This window comes from Echinops telfairi, unplaced genomic scaffold (assembly GCF_000313985.2).
Source record: "Echinops telfairi isolate 266 unplaced genomic scaffold, ASM31398v2 ScPeMD7_11;HRSCAF=52, whole genome shotgun sequence".
Lineage (NCBI taxonomy): Eukaryota > Metazoa > Chordata > Mammalia > Afrosoricida > Tenrecidae > Echinops > Echinops telfairi.
In genome coordinates, this window is record NW_022103908.1 from 17,750,425 (window position 1) to 17,769,248 (window position 18,824).

Here is an 18,824-nt window from a genome sequence, read left to right on the forward strand (position 1 = left end):
AGACGCTGTCTCAGGTACATGGGACATGTCATCAGGAGAGACCAGTCCCTGGAAAAGGGCATCATGCTGGGTGCAGTGGAAAGACAGCCAAAAGGAGGCCCTCGGAGGAGATGGAGTGCCATAGTGGCTGCCACAATGGGCTTCAGCCGAACGAGTCGTGAGGATGGTGCCGGAGTAGGCAATGTGCTTCATTCTGTTGGGCAGAGTCACTATGAGGACCGATTCAGCAGCACCGAACAACAACCTCTCTTCTAATGGCCTTCAAAGTCATTCTTAAGCCACTGACAAAACTCGGCTGCTTATTATTTCATAACCTCTCCTATCCCACACATAGTTGTTAACCACTGCAGATGTCTCTACCCCAAATTCATTGTCTTCTTGCGGACTTCTGGTCCTAGCAACCACGTAGCACAGAGTAGAACTTCCCTCTAGGGTTTCCTAGGCTGAAGATCTTTCCTGAAGCAGACTGAAACATCCTGCTTCACAGAGCAGTTGGTGGGTCCAAACTTCTCATCTCATTTCTGGGCTACTGCCCTCGCGCTCCTCCCCCTCCACCCTCCCTAACAAATAAAAGCAAAACAAACAAACAAAAACCACCGCTGCCATCTCATTAATCCTGACCCGTGGCAACAGTATAGGACAGAGTGTATGAGTATACATCTTTTGGAGCTTCCTGAGATGGTACATCTTCTGGGGAGCAGACAACCTCCCGCTTTTCCCATGGCGCTGCTAGTGGCTTGGAACCCTCAGTTAGTGGTGCAAGGCTTCATCCACGACAGCACCACGGCCCTTCATAGCCCCACCTGGGTTGGGGAATGTCTCCCAGACACTTCCCCAACCAAAATTATGTCTCAAATGGCAAAGGGATTTAAATGGATTCTTTATTCTATACAAAGTAAGATCCACAAATTAAATCACTAAAGTCAAAGGGCAATGTTTGACCCAAATCATTTGGAACAGATGTTGTTGTTGTTTTTTGCTGCGAACAACAACCGTTGATGAGCAATTTCAAACAACCCTCTTGTAGCTTCATGGTATTTCTTGCGGGCTTTATAGGGCTCGCTTCTCCCCGCTATTTGTGTTTCGTTCTTAACTTGCAGGAACATCATCTGTTCGTTGCTGTCTAGAATTAGTAGTTTTCAGTCTTACTAGGTAATTATGATCTCATTCCTGTTCAGCATCACACAAAAGAAGCTTAAGTGTGCGCGTATGTTTGTGCATCTGAGCGCATTCATGTCTGAGTCTGTCTAAACTCTTCTGAATCAGGTGACCAGCGTCAGAAGTTAATTATAACATATAATTGCAACCATTCCCTAAAAGATAGTACTTTAAAAAAAAATTGGCCAACTTGGATTTTACAAGTCTTGGGTTTTTATTGAAAAATATTTAGAGTAACAAATAATAACAGAGAGAAATTTGAAGACTATTCTCATTGGGTAATATGCCATAAGCTATATGGCCAATCTTTGATTGCTCGACTCCAACTCAGACTCCATTTCTCATGTCGTCTATCAATATAGGCAATTCCGCAAACTATTTTTTTATCTTATTTTAGAGATTTATCACTCTTCAAAGAAAGGTTTGCTTTTTAGGGGGTGGGGACGGAACCACCAGTGCCTTCTGTGTCTTTAATTAATATCAGTGATAATTTAGTATAATTTCTAATTATATATACAACTATTGTGTATGCTGATTTCAGAAATATGATAAGGGTAACTTGCTTTGTCACATGAATTTGTTTACACTGGGAAACTAAATTGGATAGGACCCTTGCTGAGTTGTTTCTTCCCTATTTCTGTACATATAATTTATAGATGCAAAAATTCTGCTTGCAGAATCAAGAACAGCTGCTCCTGTTTAATGTAGTCATTTTATATTTTGTATGCTCAGATAAAGTACTGCATTCCTACTGGGCAACATTTAACTGTGAAAAATAGGTTGAAGGAGTTTTTGATAGCAGAGCCTAAATAAGAATACAATAAGCAAAATAACCAACAATATTGACGATTCTCAAGCCTCTGTGCTTGCCTTAGTTCCGCAAGGAAGTGGAGCGAAGGGTGGGCCAATACCCCAAATCAAAGAGGACAGCTGATTCCATCTATCTTTCCTTCTTTCGTGTCTGACAGGGGATACAGGGAAGAAATCCTTGTCTTATGCTTGTTTCCAGTTTGTCAATTCAAGCACCAAAGCTGAACGCAGAAAAAAGAGACAGGGTTGATTTTCATCTTAGACTTATCCAAGTTTGCTCTGGTTTGTTTTTTTTTTTGTGAGATGAAAGTGTTACCTAGCTTTCTTTCATTTCATCTTGTACCAATAGCAGCAATAATGAATGCAGGAATAGAAAATTATTCTAACACACTTCGCCACATGTCATTAGCCTGCATCTTCTGACTTCAGTTAATCTTAAAGGATCCTCAATACCCGCTACGGACCCGGAAAGCAGATGGGTCTTTATTTGCAGGTGTACAATTAGCCACAATAAGACAGTGGAAAAACTAAAGACAACAGGCACAGTGTACATTCAAGTGAGTGTCCTACACACAGTAGAACTACTTTCCCAGACTGCACATGCAATCCAGGCGTGCAATTCTGTGGTGAAGTTGGAGCACAAAGTGACAACTCTCTCCTGAAATAAAGCAGTCGCTGCAAACTGTCTTAAAGTGCACTAAGTGTAGGGAAGACAGGTTACTATTGCTCCCTTCCTCTGAAAATATCAGTGGCTATACTTGGTCATTTGCCATCGGCACTTGGAACCTATTTTGAATAATATAGATAAAGATCGCTGTTGTTCGGTGTCAACAGATGGGTCAGACTCACAGTGACCTTATGCACAGTGGAACGAAGCTCTGCCCAGTCCTGCACCGTCTTCACAATTGTTAGGTGTGATCCTACTGTTGAGGTACCTGTGCCAATCTACCAGCCTCCGTGGATTTATCTTTTCAGCCAACTCTACCAAGCAGGAAGTCCTCTTCCAGGGTCCCATATCTCATAACAAGTCCAAAGTCCTTGAGGTAGAGTCTCATCTACCTCATTTATAAAGAATTTCCCGACTGGGCTTCTTTCAAGACAGATTTGTTTGTCCTTCTGGCATTCCATGGTATTTTCAATGTTCTTTGCCAACACCATAAAGCAAATGCATCAGTTTTTCTGTGATTATCCTTGCGTTTCATCATTTTTATTGCCCGGCTTGCACATATGAAGCCATTGTAGAAACGGGTTTCTGTCAGGCACACTTGAGTTTTCAAGGTGGCACCTTTTGACCATGAATTTAAAAAAGAAATCAGTTTAAAAATGGAAAACTCCTTTACCTTCATCACCTGTGATCAGTGAAGTTGTTACTGTCTTTCTCAAAACAATCCCTAGAATCTTCTCACCTGTCTCCAAGTATCCCAAAGAGGAAATATTCAAAGAGGCAAGAAGGAAATCCACCAGCCAGGGCAGTGTTTCGTGTTGCCATGTGTAAAACAGGGCAGCACTTTCTGCAGAGTTTGCGTTGGGAGACATGAAGTGTCCCGGAAGGGAAGACACCTCTGGAGGATATGCAATGCCTTCCATTTCTATTGTATCCCTTTTATAAGTCCTGCAAGTCTGGATAAATCATGTTTCACTCAATAAATATTTATTTGTAAGTTCAGAAAGTAGCAAGTGTATGTTTTCTCGGGGTGAGGGCTTGTTAGTTGTTAATTTCATCATCTTGATTTTCGACTGGTCCCAGTTCTGTTAGATTACTAACCAAAGGAGAGGCACTTCAGACTCATCAAGTGTTGCCTAATATCATCTGGTTATCTAGTTTCTGAACGATCAAAATCTTAAAAAATACCATGGATCACTTTTTGTCTCCATGCATGCGTTCATGTGGAGTTGATGTTTACTGAAATTGACAATAATATCATATGGGTAGGAAAAATGTTCACAGGGACATGAAACACTAGCCAGAATTACAGTTTGAGTTAAGAATAACCTCCATGACTGTCTGTGTTCCCTTCTATCTTTTTTTATATTTTGACAAAGTTGGCAATTATTTGCACCCTCTGGCTGGTGACAGGTTAAGGGTATTTGGGCGTAAACGTGGAGTACACCTCTGCCCTTCCTATTTTTCTGCTTAGGATACTGCTGATGAATACAGTGAAGGTCTCTCATTCATTTCCTGACTTTCCGTAAGTCTATTAAGCTGGCAAGAATTTGAAGGAAGTCACCTTATGAAAAGGTGGTATAGGTGCTGGCCGAGTTAGTCATGTAGCTGGTGGATGAAAGGAGTCGAATTCCACGTCTGAGCACATGAGCTGCTGCTCTAATAGTTGTGGGACAGGATGTCTATTGTGTTCAGCATGGTATTCTTAAAGTCTAGAAGAATGTATTTGTTGTGGGAGCTTCTCCTTACGTATTAGTGAATTTGTCCATTAGGAATGGATAAATGAGGACAGCTAACAATTGGGCTTGAGAATCAGAAAAGCAGGGGTGGTGCTCCAGCCCGGCACTGTGCACACACAATTCTTCTGCCTTCAACCTTTGCCTGAAAATGCAACACTTTGAAATATAATATCCTTAAATCATTGACAGCCTCCTAAACTCAGAAATCCTATAGTAGAAGAGCCATATTAACAGGAATGCTCTAAATTAACAGAAAAATTAACTCAATTTACCAGGTCCAAAATAATAAAGAAATCATTCTAAGAATACTTTGTGCTCAAATCTTCATTGAGTTTTAGTGGAAAGGATCATTACAGTTTTATCCTGAAGGGGAATTCTTTATTCTTGATAACGGAAGCATTTTCCCTCATTAGCTACTAGGTGCTGCTAGCGTCAATGAGTTGACACTGGACACCTGGCGACAGCTACTAGTCACTTTCCTAAATCACAAATGCAGGAGGACTTTCTTAAGATATATGGCTCTGATTGTCCTATTTCCAGCACAATGGGCATGGCAATTGGTGAACCTTCAGTTAAGCTTGCAAGCATTTGGAAATACACAGATAAAACTATATTCATGTAACGCAAGAAATGAACTATATTCATGTATTGCTTTCTAGATCATATTCACTTCACTTTCAAAACTGTGACAAGTTTTGCTCCATTTATTAGGATAAAGTGTGTGTTCATAGAATGCATATGATAAGATGCTATTAAAGAACTTACAAATGAGTTAGGTAAATAGCCTTAGACGATAGTGCTGTAGGCTGGGCTCTCTAGAGAAGCAAAACCAGTGATATATATCGCTGGTGTAGATGTAGATGTAGAAATGGCTGTGGATAAAGATAGAGATAGAGATAGAAATATCTCACTGGTATATATTCTCACCATATATGTGAATATTTATTAACACATATATTGCATATATGTGTGATTAAATAGATAGATAATAGATAAATTCACAAGATTGTAGAAGTAGGGAAGTCCAAATAAAGGCAAGTTCCAAGTCCAACTCTGTGGGTCAGAGGTTAGCCTGGAGGCTTCTCCTGACTCAGAGAGTTGTGGGGCTTGTGTTCAGCAGGACAATCACAGGATGGTGGCAGCAAAGAATAAATCCAAGGTAAACAGTCCAGACTCGTGGATGAGAATCCATGAATCCAAGGCCAGCACGTCAGAAGACAGGTAGTTGATGATTCCCAGTCCTGGTAGGCAATGCCGTGGGGGGGGGGGAGGCCTGTTGTCTCACTCCAAAGAACTGGGTCTTTGAGCCAGATGCAGCATCCAGACCCATCAAATAAAAGCAAACATGTTTTCCATAGTGTCCACTTATATTGGAAGCAGGCCACAGCCCTGAGATACTAAATTGAATACAGAATATTGTATGATTAAGGCTATTGTAATCCAATCTAATCATATCTAATTGTAGAGATTTACAACTCAATGGCTATGGAACATTGTGTACCAGGACATGGAGATGGATGTTAACTGGTGTTAACTGCCAAACCACCAAGAATTCTAACTAACCAAGTTGATATCAAACCTTCACTATCACTGGTGTCTAGCATACAATCATAGTTTAACAATATAAAAGCATTGTTTTCTCATTCCATAATATCAATTATAAATTTTATTTCCAACCAAAACCAAACTCACTGCTATGGAGTTGATTATTTCTCAGAGTCCCTATAGGAGAGGGTACAGGCCAGATTATCCCGTCCCCATTCCTATTTTGGGTTTCCAAGACTGTAACTCAACAGGTGGAAAGTTTCCCCTCTGCGCTGCTAGGGAGTTCAAATTGCCAGCCTTGGGGTTAGCAGCCCGACTTTTAACCACTATGTGACCAGAGCTCCTAATATGATTTAAATGGATTTTATTAAGTAGCAATTTAAAAAATACATGATTTTATATTGTTGTTGTGGCTGAGAACATAAATAGAAAGATATACGACAATACACCGATTTCTAAATGTCCCATTATGTGACTTTGATCGCAGCCTTCAAGTTGTGTAGCTATTCCTGTTCTCATTTTATGAATGGTCTTTCAATGATTACTCTCAGTTGCATGTCTCCTATACGATTGTTTTCGAGTTGCTGTTGTCTCGGTTCCATATTGGGAGATTTTTAAAAGAGTTCAATGCTCAAGGCATTCTTTACTAGTTAAGCCAGACTATTATTTGGTTTTAGGAAGACTTTAGAGAACTTTTTTTTTTTTTTAAGTTTTAAAGGTTAGAGATTATGATCCGTTTCAGAAGTTCATCAGCCTCTCTGATTCCAGAGATTCTGTAGTTCATGAGAATTTACGATTCTATTCTTCTTCCCGCCCTTTTTGATGGGGATTCTTCCACAGTACCTTTCATCAAAATGGTCAGGAGTGATACCTCTGATCGCATGGACAAGGAGGCTGTTGTTCACAAGAAGGGAGAGAGTCAGCCATGCCATTCCATCCCCTGAGTCTTGCTGCTCCTCTCTCTGTTTCTTCAGAGACAAATAGAGATCCACTGTGGTACCTTGGATAACCATTGGCAGGCTATCTCTCTTTACTTTACTTTGTCTTGCCATATTGGATTAGTACTAGAGGCATGCTATTTATTGTCTAGGGATGGGAACACAATAGTTGCAAAGATTACATTGGTAAAGAAAATAGAGGACAGAAACAGACAACAGAAAAGGGCTAAGGAGGTTGGGTGGCATTTGTTGGCTCAAGGGAGGCTCTTTTATTTGCCAAGATGTTCCATTCTTTGCTTATATGCTGGCTGTAAGTGATAAAAATACTTAAAAAGTATTTTGGTGTAGAAACAATGCAATTTTGAAACACAATAATTTGACGACCAATCAGTGTTATTGTAAACACTTGGTGTGGACACATTCAAAACTCAGTCCCCACATATTCACATACATTAACAAAAAAAAATGTACTTAACTAAATCTGTATTAACCTGATTTTTATACTTAACAATAGGTCATATCCCTATACCATATAAAGAAATATTCATTGATATAAATTTAAATGCTGTATACCATTTATTTGCATGTAGTACATAGGTACTGAATTATGTTAAATATATTTAATTATAGTTAATAAAATCACCTATTTCACCTTTTATTCTTTCTTACTTTTTTGCCACTTCTACAAAAATGCAATGAACCTTATCACCAAATCTTTGCACACATGAATTTTTCTAGACCAGTGGGACAGGTGGCGATTGTTAACACACTCAGTTTGATACCCTGAGCAGACACCTCAAAATGAAAGTCTGTTGATGCCCTTGCCAAATGTATTCACTGAAACCTCAGTGAAGCCCGCTTCTACTCTGACACACATGGGTCACGTGAGTCCGTCAGCTGGACAGCTATGGGTGGTGGTAGTGAAACTCTTCCTTAAACATGAGTGTGTGTTTTATTATTCTTGGATAAGAAACCCCTGGAGCACCAGACTAACACAGGCTGGGATTTCTTGTCCTGCTTTTTGTTCTTCCAGTGTCTCTGGAAGTGTGTGGTTGCCCAACACGGGAGCGTGTATATCCTAGGGCTCAGGCTTCCCGGAATGATCTCGCATACATTTCTGTAGTAATTGGCAAGAAAAAGATTTGGGGAAAGTATTTTATTTTTCTTGGATAGAACTGACCTGGAACCTTTGGACTAAGGAATTCTGGCCTACACATATTTAAAATGCATGACCCTTTACACTTAGAGTACACACTCGCGAATAAAAACTTCCTCTACTCAGAATTCATACCAACTAGCATGACAATGTGAAGTAGCCCTAGGAGTTTCTGGTCCCACATTCTTCTCTCTCAGGGCAGGAGGGACCCGCAGCTAGCCTATCAACGACGAAATGAATAAACCAATGTGATGTCCAAACTTTTAACCAGACAGAGCCATGATAATAACTCTTCCCCTGAGAGATAATCAAGTGGGCACGAAACATATTTATGAGAACAAAATACGAATGCCCAGACTCTGGAAAGTCTGAGATGGTCTTGTGATCATATTTTTGTCCCAATTTAGTCAGGCAGGGTCGGTATAGACTCATAACCAGATTGGGCACTTTTCCATGATCATAAGCCAAGAAATAAAATCCCCAGAGGCACTAAGTAAAACCTTCTCCCTCTTTCCTCTCTCCAAATATACTAACAATTATAGGCTTCTTGAAAGGATAATGGGGGAAACTCTACTTTTTTCTGTAAAGAAACCATGTCTTCCAGACCATCAGTCTGCCCCATCCTCACTCCCACCGAAGAGCTGCTTCAGCTCAGAGGAGGCCGGGAGTTGACGTGCTGTACAGGCTCATTGCAGAGTATACCAAGATTCCGTGGCTCCGACATTGCTCTTCTGAGAGAATAATTTCTTTAGTTGCTGTTGTTTTCTGTGCCCCTGCTCCTGCCCCGCAGAAAGGAATTACATCATTAAAGATCACCGAACACTGATAGAACGAATGGTTAAAAAAGAAAACATATAGTTATATATTTCAAGAATTGTAGCTACCTTTTATTGAGTTCCTACTGTGTGCCAAGTAGTATCGAGCAGGAACGTTTGTTTTTATCTATTTTGAGCCTGGCAAGCATTCTTTTGGGGAAAGCACAGATTTTCTTCATTTTAAAAGCCAGGAACTTGTTCACAAAGATCAAGAACCTTGCCCTGGGCCAGCCACTGCAGAGCAATGGCTGGAAGCCTGGAGTCTGGCCCTGGCTCTACACCTGCTGCTGTTCTACTCAAGCTGAGCACGCACCGTGGAGTTCCTGGTGACCCCTACGACTGCAGTCCCTCTTCACTGAGTCAGACTGTCCCGTGTTCTCAATTCGTGTGCATCTTCTCCTTTCATCAACCTTGATTTTTCACACCCTCTTCTACTTGCATCCATCATGATGATGACAAATTAGAGATTTCTTTGCTTGATAATTTGCTTCACACTGTCATATCCGTGTCCCTCCCTAGTCTTCGCATGATTCATCACAACGTTCTATTTCCAGACTGATAAATCGGGCACAATTCTGCCTGTTAAGATTTAGCTATCATTGGGTCAAATTAACTAGGAATTATCTCCATAAATCACAGTAGCTAAACCATTATATCACTCTCATTTACAAATTGTCTTACTGCAAATAAATAACACCATTCTTGCATCTTATTCTGTTGTAAAGTGTTAATAAAATATTGTAGTGTACTGTCTGAAATTGAGTCTAAGAAACTATATTAGAAGAGCCTTGAGAAATCAGTGTTAATTTGTAATCCCTGTGAACAGTAATTATATAATATGGCATATAGTAGATGCCCCCAAAATATTTGTTCTTATACTCATGTTGTAAAAACTGTTGGTTTAAACCATGAATGTTATTGTATGTTTAAATATACATTATCCAATAAGAGGGAAAAGGCCATTAAAACAACATACATTTTATTTCTAAGAATATCACAATTAAAAAGTTAAGCAGGAAGTAGGAACTTGATAATGCTTTGTGGGTTTCCAGAAATGCGTTTTCACGGTTCTAGAAGGGTCTGTTTCACTCTCGCCTCTGTCTGGACTCCATTTCTCACTCAACTGACCTTTAAAGATACTGTAGTCACCACAACTATAGATTGTCAGTAGATTAATCACTGTGAAAGCAAGACCCACAGGAAGGGGATTTGAAAAAATTATGGAACATGGAGTTACAAGGTAATGGGGCTCTACTAGGTTACGTAATAAGCAGCTAAGCACAAAGTTAGCAGTTTCAGCCCCCAGTCGCCCCGCAGGAGCAAGATGAGGCTTTTTGCTTCTTGAATGAACTTCAGTTTAGAAAGAACTTCCCGCAACGGCAGTGCCTCTGTCCTGTCAGGTTGGTAAGAGTCGGCATTGCCATGAGTTTTGTTTTTGAAATCATAAAAAGTGACCAATGAATTAAGAGCATTTAAAACAGAAAACGCCTATTTTTCCTAGGCATATTTGTTTTATCCTTTCTAAGGTTGAAAGTCGTAGGAGAAGGGACACACAATCACAATTTAAAGTAGCATGCCTCACAATCATTTCAGACATTCATACTAAAGTGTGGCCTGTGGATTGTCCAGCACTTCCCTGGGCACATATTAAAACCTCTTGAGAGGAGATTGTTGCCAGAAGGATCATTTTGCATGAAGGTGAAATGTGCTATGATGGATTCAATTAGTACCACTTGTGATTACAGTTTATATGATATTGGGATCAGTTCATTGAAAATTGACTGAACTGTTAACTCATTTCACACAGGTCATTGAACAGCAATAAATTGGTCCCAGTTCTTCTCCCTTATGACTCTGAGCTGGATTTGAACCAATGACTCACAGGAATAGATTATGTTCTATTCTCAGTCTAAAAAAGCACATTTATAGATTAGCAGTGTACAGAATATCGCTTCTGTGCACCCTCTTTAATTAGTTTATTTATTTTGAGACTGGATGCAATCTGTAATCATCTCTTGAAGGAAAAAGTAGATGTTAAGTACTACACAACAATACTTTATATTATACTTTGCAAAGAATGTTTTATTTAATTGTGCACTTAAATTTTATTAAGGGGGAATAAAACTGATCACATGTGGCATGACATTAAAAGGTCTTTTCGACTGTTAAATTAGAATTAAAAGTCTCTACAGTTCTATTAAGCATAGATTCATGACTCATACAGATCACTAACATCTCCATCCCTCTACTGAAAACAAACCTGCTGCAAGAGACTAAAGGTCTGAAAATGAGCAGGAAGCCTCATTGTTCTCCCTCCGGTGGCTGGTGGGATTGCTATGAAGACATTGCTTTCAGTGCCCCAGGCTCACTCAGCTGTGCCCACATACTTGTCCATAGTTGCTGACGTATTTCCTGACTACATAGTTGCTAATATTCTCATGGATCACAGGTTACATCAACTGTAAGAACACTTAACAAAAGTGATGAGTAGAAACGTGTGCTAAAAAAGTATAATTTTACTATATTAAAACTCAAATGGTCTACTCATGTCCATCACTGCTGAGAATGAGATTGTTCAAATAGGGTCCAAAGTAATCTCCAGGCACCTTAAGGTGACATATTCTATACCAAAGATGCATCATGATAGACTGTGCCAGTTGATGCTAGTCGATCAATCACTAAACTAATGATTGTTGGAGAACCAAACAATCGTTCTGTTATAGAACTAACTTTTTATGTATATTGGGTGATAGGCATAGGAATCAACTCCATGACAGTGAATTTGGTTTCAAGTTTATATGTCAATAATAGTTTTAAAAATTAAAATAATGCTGTCACCAAGTCAATTCTAGAGTACAACTTAATTAATTTTTTAAATAATTAATTGACCCATTCTTCCTTTAAAGACACACAAATGTTCAGCTTGTTCTTGAAACATAAGAGAAAATGCATTCATGGCAAAATTTATCTTAAAACTCTTAAGTAAACAGCATGTGGCACAGGAGAGCTGGGAATGTTGAATTATTTATGCATTTATTCAGATCTATGGAAGAAACATGTATGCAAATTTCTGCTGATTTAACACTTTTCTGTAATTTTGTTGACTAAGATAGGTATTGGGTTTTTTTTGCCTTTCTTGTCATTCTTTTCATAGGATTAAAATTAGGGTCTTGGTTTTGTTTATTTTGTTGTTGTTTGGGTGGGTGTGGCTTTAAATATATGAGACTGAAATGTTTCCTGGAATGTTCCAAGTTGAACTTGACCGAGCGAATGACAAGGAATCAATGTGTTTTGCTAGTTTGGGTTCTATTGTGCTCTCACACTGTGTTATTGAGTTTGTTGTTCTGTGGCACCTGTTTTCTTTGGGAGGAGTGTTAATCGGCCTGTCCTGTGGTCTTCTTTGTAGTCGCAGCGCCGCGTTACCTTCCACCTCCCTGATGGCTCCCAGGAAAGCTGCAGTGACAGTGGTCTAGGCGACCACGAGCCGGTGGGTAGTGGAACGCTGATCTCACACGCTCTTCCTCTGGTTCAGCCACAGGACGAATTCTACGACCAGGCCTCTCCGGACAAGAGGACTGAAGCTGATGGTAACTCGGACCCCAACTCGGGTGAGTCCCTCCAAATGTGGATTGGAATTGTTTGGTATTCGGATGTTCAGTTTAAATGGCTTTAAATTGCGGGTAAATCGATCGGCAGAGACTGGGGATGGGTTATGGATATTGATCTAATTTTCTTGCTGCTTTTGTTGTTTTTCTTGTATCCATTTTAATATTATTAATATGATGCGTCATTATTTTTGAACCATTAACAAGGAAGAAAAACACTCAGATATAATTGCAAAAAGCTGCTGTGGCAAGGCATCCTATGGCCCAAATGTTAACATGTGAATGGGGGCCCTTTTGGATTGACAGAATACAGTTTAAGTGGCGCCTTGGTGAAGAATAAGCCATCGAGTACGTCAAGAACAAACCGTAGTGAAGAATGTATCTGTTATCATCCAGTACTATGCACAAAACGAGGCCATCTTGGCTTACTACTTTAAAAATAAGCTGATAGAAACAGGAAAAACTTGGGAAGTTAGCAGGAGTTAAATCAACAGAGCCAAATGCTGTCGTAGACACCGTCCTGCGACTGTGGTGATCTACAAATCGATCGTGGATAGAAGAGAGGCTGACAAGGTGTGGGCGGGACAGTGAGCGCTTTGCCTGTGAACATCTATTGGACAGAGGCTATTTGTATATGCATATTTACCTTTGCTCCACCAAAATAATAAGGATAATAATCAATAAAATATTAGATACTTATGAAATCAAAGATGAAAAGGACAGATAAAATATTTGTTTTTGTGTGTATAGTTTGATTTTTAGCAATTTTCTTTAACCAGTATGTTGCACAATAGAATGAGTGGAGTGCAATAAACACATTTTTATCTCCAAGAACCACATGCCAACTCATAAGCATTGCCCATTCAAAAAAATGCCCCACGAGGCTACTACTTCTTCGATCTTAGGAGGAAATCCTAAGAAAGCTGTAAACTTTTTCTGATCATAATTTTGTAAATGAATAATTAAATATTATTGACTAGTTTTCTGAAACAAAACACACCAAAATGCAATCATCATTATGCCCAATTAAGAGTCATAACAATAATTTCTATCTTCATTTAGATGTTTTCCTCACTTAAGCTACACCTGCTTCACACTGGTTCCCGACAATGGGTAATGAGGGTGAGATGGGTTCTTTCTAACTTTCCAGCTTTTTCTTCTACCCTATTGCTTCATACACTAAAATACCTCCATATGTGATGTGGTAATGCCAATATGAGGTTTAAAAAGCACAAATGGGATTCTTCATAAGGCTCTCATTAAGGCAATCAAGCATTGATGTTCTCTCACATCCAGGAAATGTCAGTAGACTTTTCTTGGAGGTGGGAATGGGAGTGAGGAGAGAGTGGCTTTGGTAGACTTGCTCTTAACCCAGCTTAGCACTATTGCTAATGATCGGTGGCCTTCATCTCATTGGTAAATGGTATGCAGATGACAACTGTATTTGCATCTTCTTTCTATTATGATCTTCTTGCCACTCTAGGCTCATAGGAAGTTCTAAGTAGAATCCATACAAACTCTGACTCTCCTGGTATGTAATATAGCTTTGTTGCCTATTGGAAATCAATGCATTTTCTTACTTCACATATCGAGAGTGGACAATCCCCAATGAGACCACTGTCACTACATTTAATTTTGTAGGGCTGGCTAACTCGTTTTTTTTTTAAGACGTTTGCCCAAAGCAGTACAGAATCAAACTGGTTCCAAGGGGTCAACTTTCCTAGACTCCTGCAAAGAAGTCAGAGAGGAAGGACTCTCAAGAGAGAGACAACTCTTTCAAATCTCCTTTCCTAGTCTCCAACTTTACTTCTCTGATTTCAAAATGTCATGTATCGACAGCCAGGCAACACTGGTTTTAGACCATCTCATCTGCAAGTACCTAAACGTGGGAGTTGTTGGCTTCTCCTGCCTTGGGACCTCTGCCAGAGCCATGGCAGAAAGACACCCAGTTGAACTTACTAGTAAAAACCATTGTGGGACTTGTCTGTAGATTTTTCCAAATGTATTTGACAGAAGGATTTTCTAAGCAATTGCAATATGAACAGATCCAGCTGGGGGATTTACACTTACTTAATAAGCCTAAGTCAGTGCTTCATGTTTTTCTTATGCCGGATTCCCAAGTATTTAAGATGTGTTTGCAAAAATGCCAGGGTGCAGTGAGTTTAATCAGTGGTTTTCAGAAGCTGATGAACATCTGGGTAATTTTCTAGTTAACTAATTGAATTAGAAATATTCAACTAGAATGTAGAGACAGCTTCTTAGGATGTTTTACCTTTTTGAATTAAAGGATGGTTGTGTGGCTCTTTTGCTCTAGAGTCAACTGAGAAGTGTCAGAGTCAACTGAGAAGTGTCAGAGTACAGCAAAAATCAGCAATATCATATTAAAAGTACCTTCAGAATATAGAAACCATTTACACCACTGAAAGTGATTGAATAATTAATCTGGTGATCATCCCAAGAAATAAAATGCTATTAAAACATACTTGTAGAGTACTAAAGCTTGATCTTGTGTTTAAAAGCTCATATAAGATTAAAACAATTTTTAAGTGGTTTATGTTCTATAGCCTAATTTTTAAAAGTAGTAAATTATCACTTATGAAAAAGTAAGTTGGAATTATGTGAGATTTATCACGAAAAATAACCACCGGCATATTTTGCATTTATTTGTTTGTTTGATAATGGACTCACATGCGAAGAGTCTAGAAGACATTTTATCTCAGACTAGAAGCCCTTCGTTCTCTCTGGGCTTCATAAAGGATCAAGGGGGATTTTGGAGGGACAGGATGCAACCAGCACTTTGTTGATTATTGGTGAGTTGATCTAGACAAAGTACAGAGATAGGTATGTTCTCTTTCAGCTGAGGCGTGTTTTCTCAGACATCCATACTTGAGAAAGACCATGTTGTAGGTATCCAATGAGAGAAATAGCTGAAAAGAAGAAACCAAAACATTTTACCAGTTTTAAAAATGTACTGACGCAGGCCTTCTCAGACCAAACTTTTGTCCCCAAATGATCAACTGCTGACTGAATGACCCTTTGAAACCAAAATCAGGCCGCTGCCATTGGAATTCATTCTGCCTCTTGGTAACCCCCTGACAGAGAGAAGTGCTACTTTCATTTGGTTTACAGGAGTAGAGAGCCTTATTTCCCACTCAGTGAAGGGGCAGGTGGGTTTGAGCCACTGATCTTGCTGTTGACAACATCAAACTTTACCCACTCCACCATCCGGGCTCCTGGACTGATTTCTTAGGCCTGAGCAATAGGGCGGTGCCATGTGCTTGCAAGAAGAGAGCAGAAATCGAGTGAGTAGAGAGGAATCCTGCTGCAGGCAAATGCCCTAGTTTTTAATCCATCAAGCCACATGAAAGTAAGAGATTTGATGGGTGACACAATCATATACACTCCATCTTTCAATTCAACACTGGGACAATAGGACAATGCAATGTCTTTAAACTGGATTGCAGCTCCTGGTAGTGAGATTGGCCTTACAGAAGAAGAAAAAGGAGATAGAAGAGGAACAATCCCAGGACCATTAGAGGCCAACATTCTGTTGTCATTTAATGGGACTTAAAACTGTTAACTTTTGTAAATGTGTACAGTAGAATGAACTAGATTAGGTTAGAAAGATAGGAGGCAGGTGACTAAGTATCCTTCAATTTAGAATGGCACTATGATGCATTACGATTATTATCTTTAACATTCCTGGTCACACTTTTCAATATTAACTTTGAGGAATCTGTAATGTAAACTATAGTATAACTTAAATAATAATTCTCAATAGCAGTATGCTTCCCATTTAAATCTTACTTGTTTCATTTCTTTTCAGAGTGTTTTTAAAAGCTTTGATGAGTAGTACTTTCATGACAATTCATCTAGGAAAATGAATATCAGTGTTGTCTGTAGCATAACTTAATTGCCTTCCATCTGTAGTAATGCCTTTGATTAAAATTCTTTTTCACTTGAAAAACTGCAATAAATGGCATTGGAGGGCCATATCTGAACACCTTTGGTTTCCCTTTTGTCAAGAATGCCTCCTACTTCCATTCTTCTTTACCTATTCTGACATGAACCATTCTTCCTAAGCCATTCTACCTCCCTGCTGCCCCCCACCAACTATCATGATCCCATTTCTACCTCATAAATCTGGCTAGACCAGAGCATGTATACTGGTACAGATAGGAGCTGGAAACACAGGGAATCTAGGACAGGTAAATCTCTCAGGACAAATAATGAGCATAGCAATACCAGGAGGGGAAGAGGAAGGTGTGGGGAGAAAGGGAGAACCAATCAAAATGATCTACATATAACCCCTTCCCAGGGGGACAGACAACAGAAAGTGGGTGAAGGGAGACTTTGGTCAGTGTAAGACATGAAAAAATAATAATAATTTATAAATTATCAATGTGTCCTGAGGGAAGGAAGGTGGGGTAGGGAGGGAAAAATGAGGAGCTGATATCAAGGACTCAAGTAGAAAGAGAATGTTTTGAAAATGATGATGGCAACATATGTATAAATGTGCTTGACATAATGGATGGATGGATGGATTGTGATAAGAGCTGTATGAGTCCCCAATAAAATGATTTAAAAAAAGACCAGATGATAAGTAAAAAGAGCTAATAAAGCCAGTGAGACTTAGTTCCATAAATAAACAAACAAACAATAGTTTCGGAAACTCACAGGGTGTGGAACTGGAAAAACAAATCCAGGGAAACTCAGATGCATATAAGAAAGAGCTCCCAGCCCAGTCCAGATCAAGTCCATAAGTCTAATATTAGCCTGTATGTTGATACTAGTCCATAAGTTCCTCTTTAGACTCACATAGCTATGTAATAATGCTGAGTACAGGCCAGTGGGTGGAAAGTCTTGTGGATCCAGTGCCAGTAGAAGCATCTCAGCGCCGGCAGAGGTCTCCACGTGGCTCCTCTAGCTCTCAGGGCTCTGGCTACATCAGCATAACTCCATCAGGCTTCTAGTCGATAATGTCTCTCAGGGAGTGAGCATGTGTCCCTCTTCCAGCTAGCTATTTATCTCCTTAGTGCCTCCAAATGAGGTCATCAGCCTGTGACCCGATTGACAGGCTAAACTTCACCCCTACACTCTTAAGTCTCAAATTGGCAACAGATTATGTAACTACCACATATCTTGACCTTAAGGTCACTATGAGTGGGCATCAAATCCATGACAGTGAGTTTGGTTTTGATTTTTTTTATTAGGAGATTCAATAGGTTACCACAAATCAAGATCAGTCAAGATGCAATCATTCGCCTCCTCAGCTGGCGTCAAGCCTGTCCCTCTCCCATATCAGTCAGGGATCTTGAAATTGCTTTTCAAACTCAAAGGGGGTTTCTCTCTCTGCCTCTACTTCAAATATGGTTCATCCTTACAGTTAGGATGGAGGTGGTAATTAAAATTGACCAGTCCCTTCAATTAGTGTTATATACGCCCTTTTTGCATACTCCCACCGAATCACTGGGTGGAAATTACAAAGTGTTGGATGGAAGAGCCATATTAAGATGTGTCATACCACCAGAAGTACTCTCAAATTTATTGTAATATTTACCATTTTTTCAAATACATTTATACAAAAATTATCATTCTGGGGAATTTGGGAATGTCTGGATTTTAATATAGAGTCTTGATTCTAAATACTTGCACATACATATACCCTGGATTTGATTTACATGATTTTTATTTATTTCCAATTTGATATTTTGGATGTATCTAAAACATGCATGTATCTAAAATATAGATAGCCGTTCCCTAATTCTTATACCTTTAATTTAAGTTAGATGTACAAGAACATTCAATTTTTCATTGACTGTGTGTTTTTTGTTTGTTTGCTTTTTGTTTTTTTAATTCCAACTTTGCTGGTCTGGCAGAAACTTAATTTTCCCCAAGGGAATGTTATAACACCGACCGAAACTGGAATATTCTGCTTCCAGGGTCATCTGCCCACTGAGATGACCATCTGGATGCTCAGTGTCAGGTTTTGCACAGCCTTAGATCAGATGCTCCTTCAAGGCATCTTCAAGGCAGTGACAGGATGAGGGAATCTGGGTGAGACTGTCTCAGAACTTTGGGGCTTCATTCTGCCGACTAGGAAACATCGCTCTCTGAGATCTACAACTTTCTTAGACTGGAGACCCAGGAATAGAGCTTCAGGGTGTCTGTGTCCTTAACAGCCCCCTCTCCCACCCTCCCTGGTTTCTCTATGTTTTGCTTAATGTTGTGACATAGCATCCGCCCTGTCACAATCCCCAGTCCTCCCCACCTCTTTCTCTTCACCAGCTGGGCTGAATGAATGCTTTCATTGTAAGAGCCCTGGTCAGTTTTCTCACCATTTCCTATACTTAAAAAAGAATTCTTATGCCATATTTTCTTTTGGCCTCACTAG

The 18,824-nt window shown here is 39.6% G+C and overlaps 1 protein-coding gene across 7 annotated transcripts in view; it reads left to right on the plus strand.

The window, feature by feature from the left end:
- PCDH9 (protocadherin 9) overlaps positions 1-18,824 on the plus strand; it is a 1,095,802-nt gene that overhangs the window by 680,827 nt on the left and 396,151 nt on the right. For 4 of the 7 annotated variants that reach the window (XM_045287202.1, XM_004707905.3, XM_045287203.1 and 1 more), the window contains one exon: positions 12,232-12,433. In XM_045287202.1, the coding sequence (XP_045143137.1) occupies positions 12,232-12,433 (202 nt within the window). The remainder of the gene's footprint in view (positions 1-12,231; positions 12,434-18,824) is intronic. The other 3 variants (XM_045287204.1, XM_030884716.2, XM_030884717.2) reach the window with 1 other exon arrangement.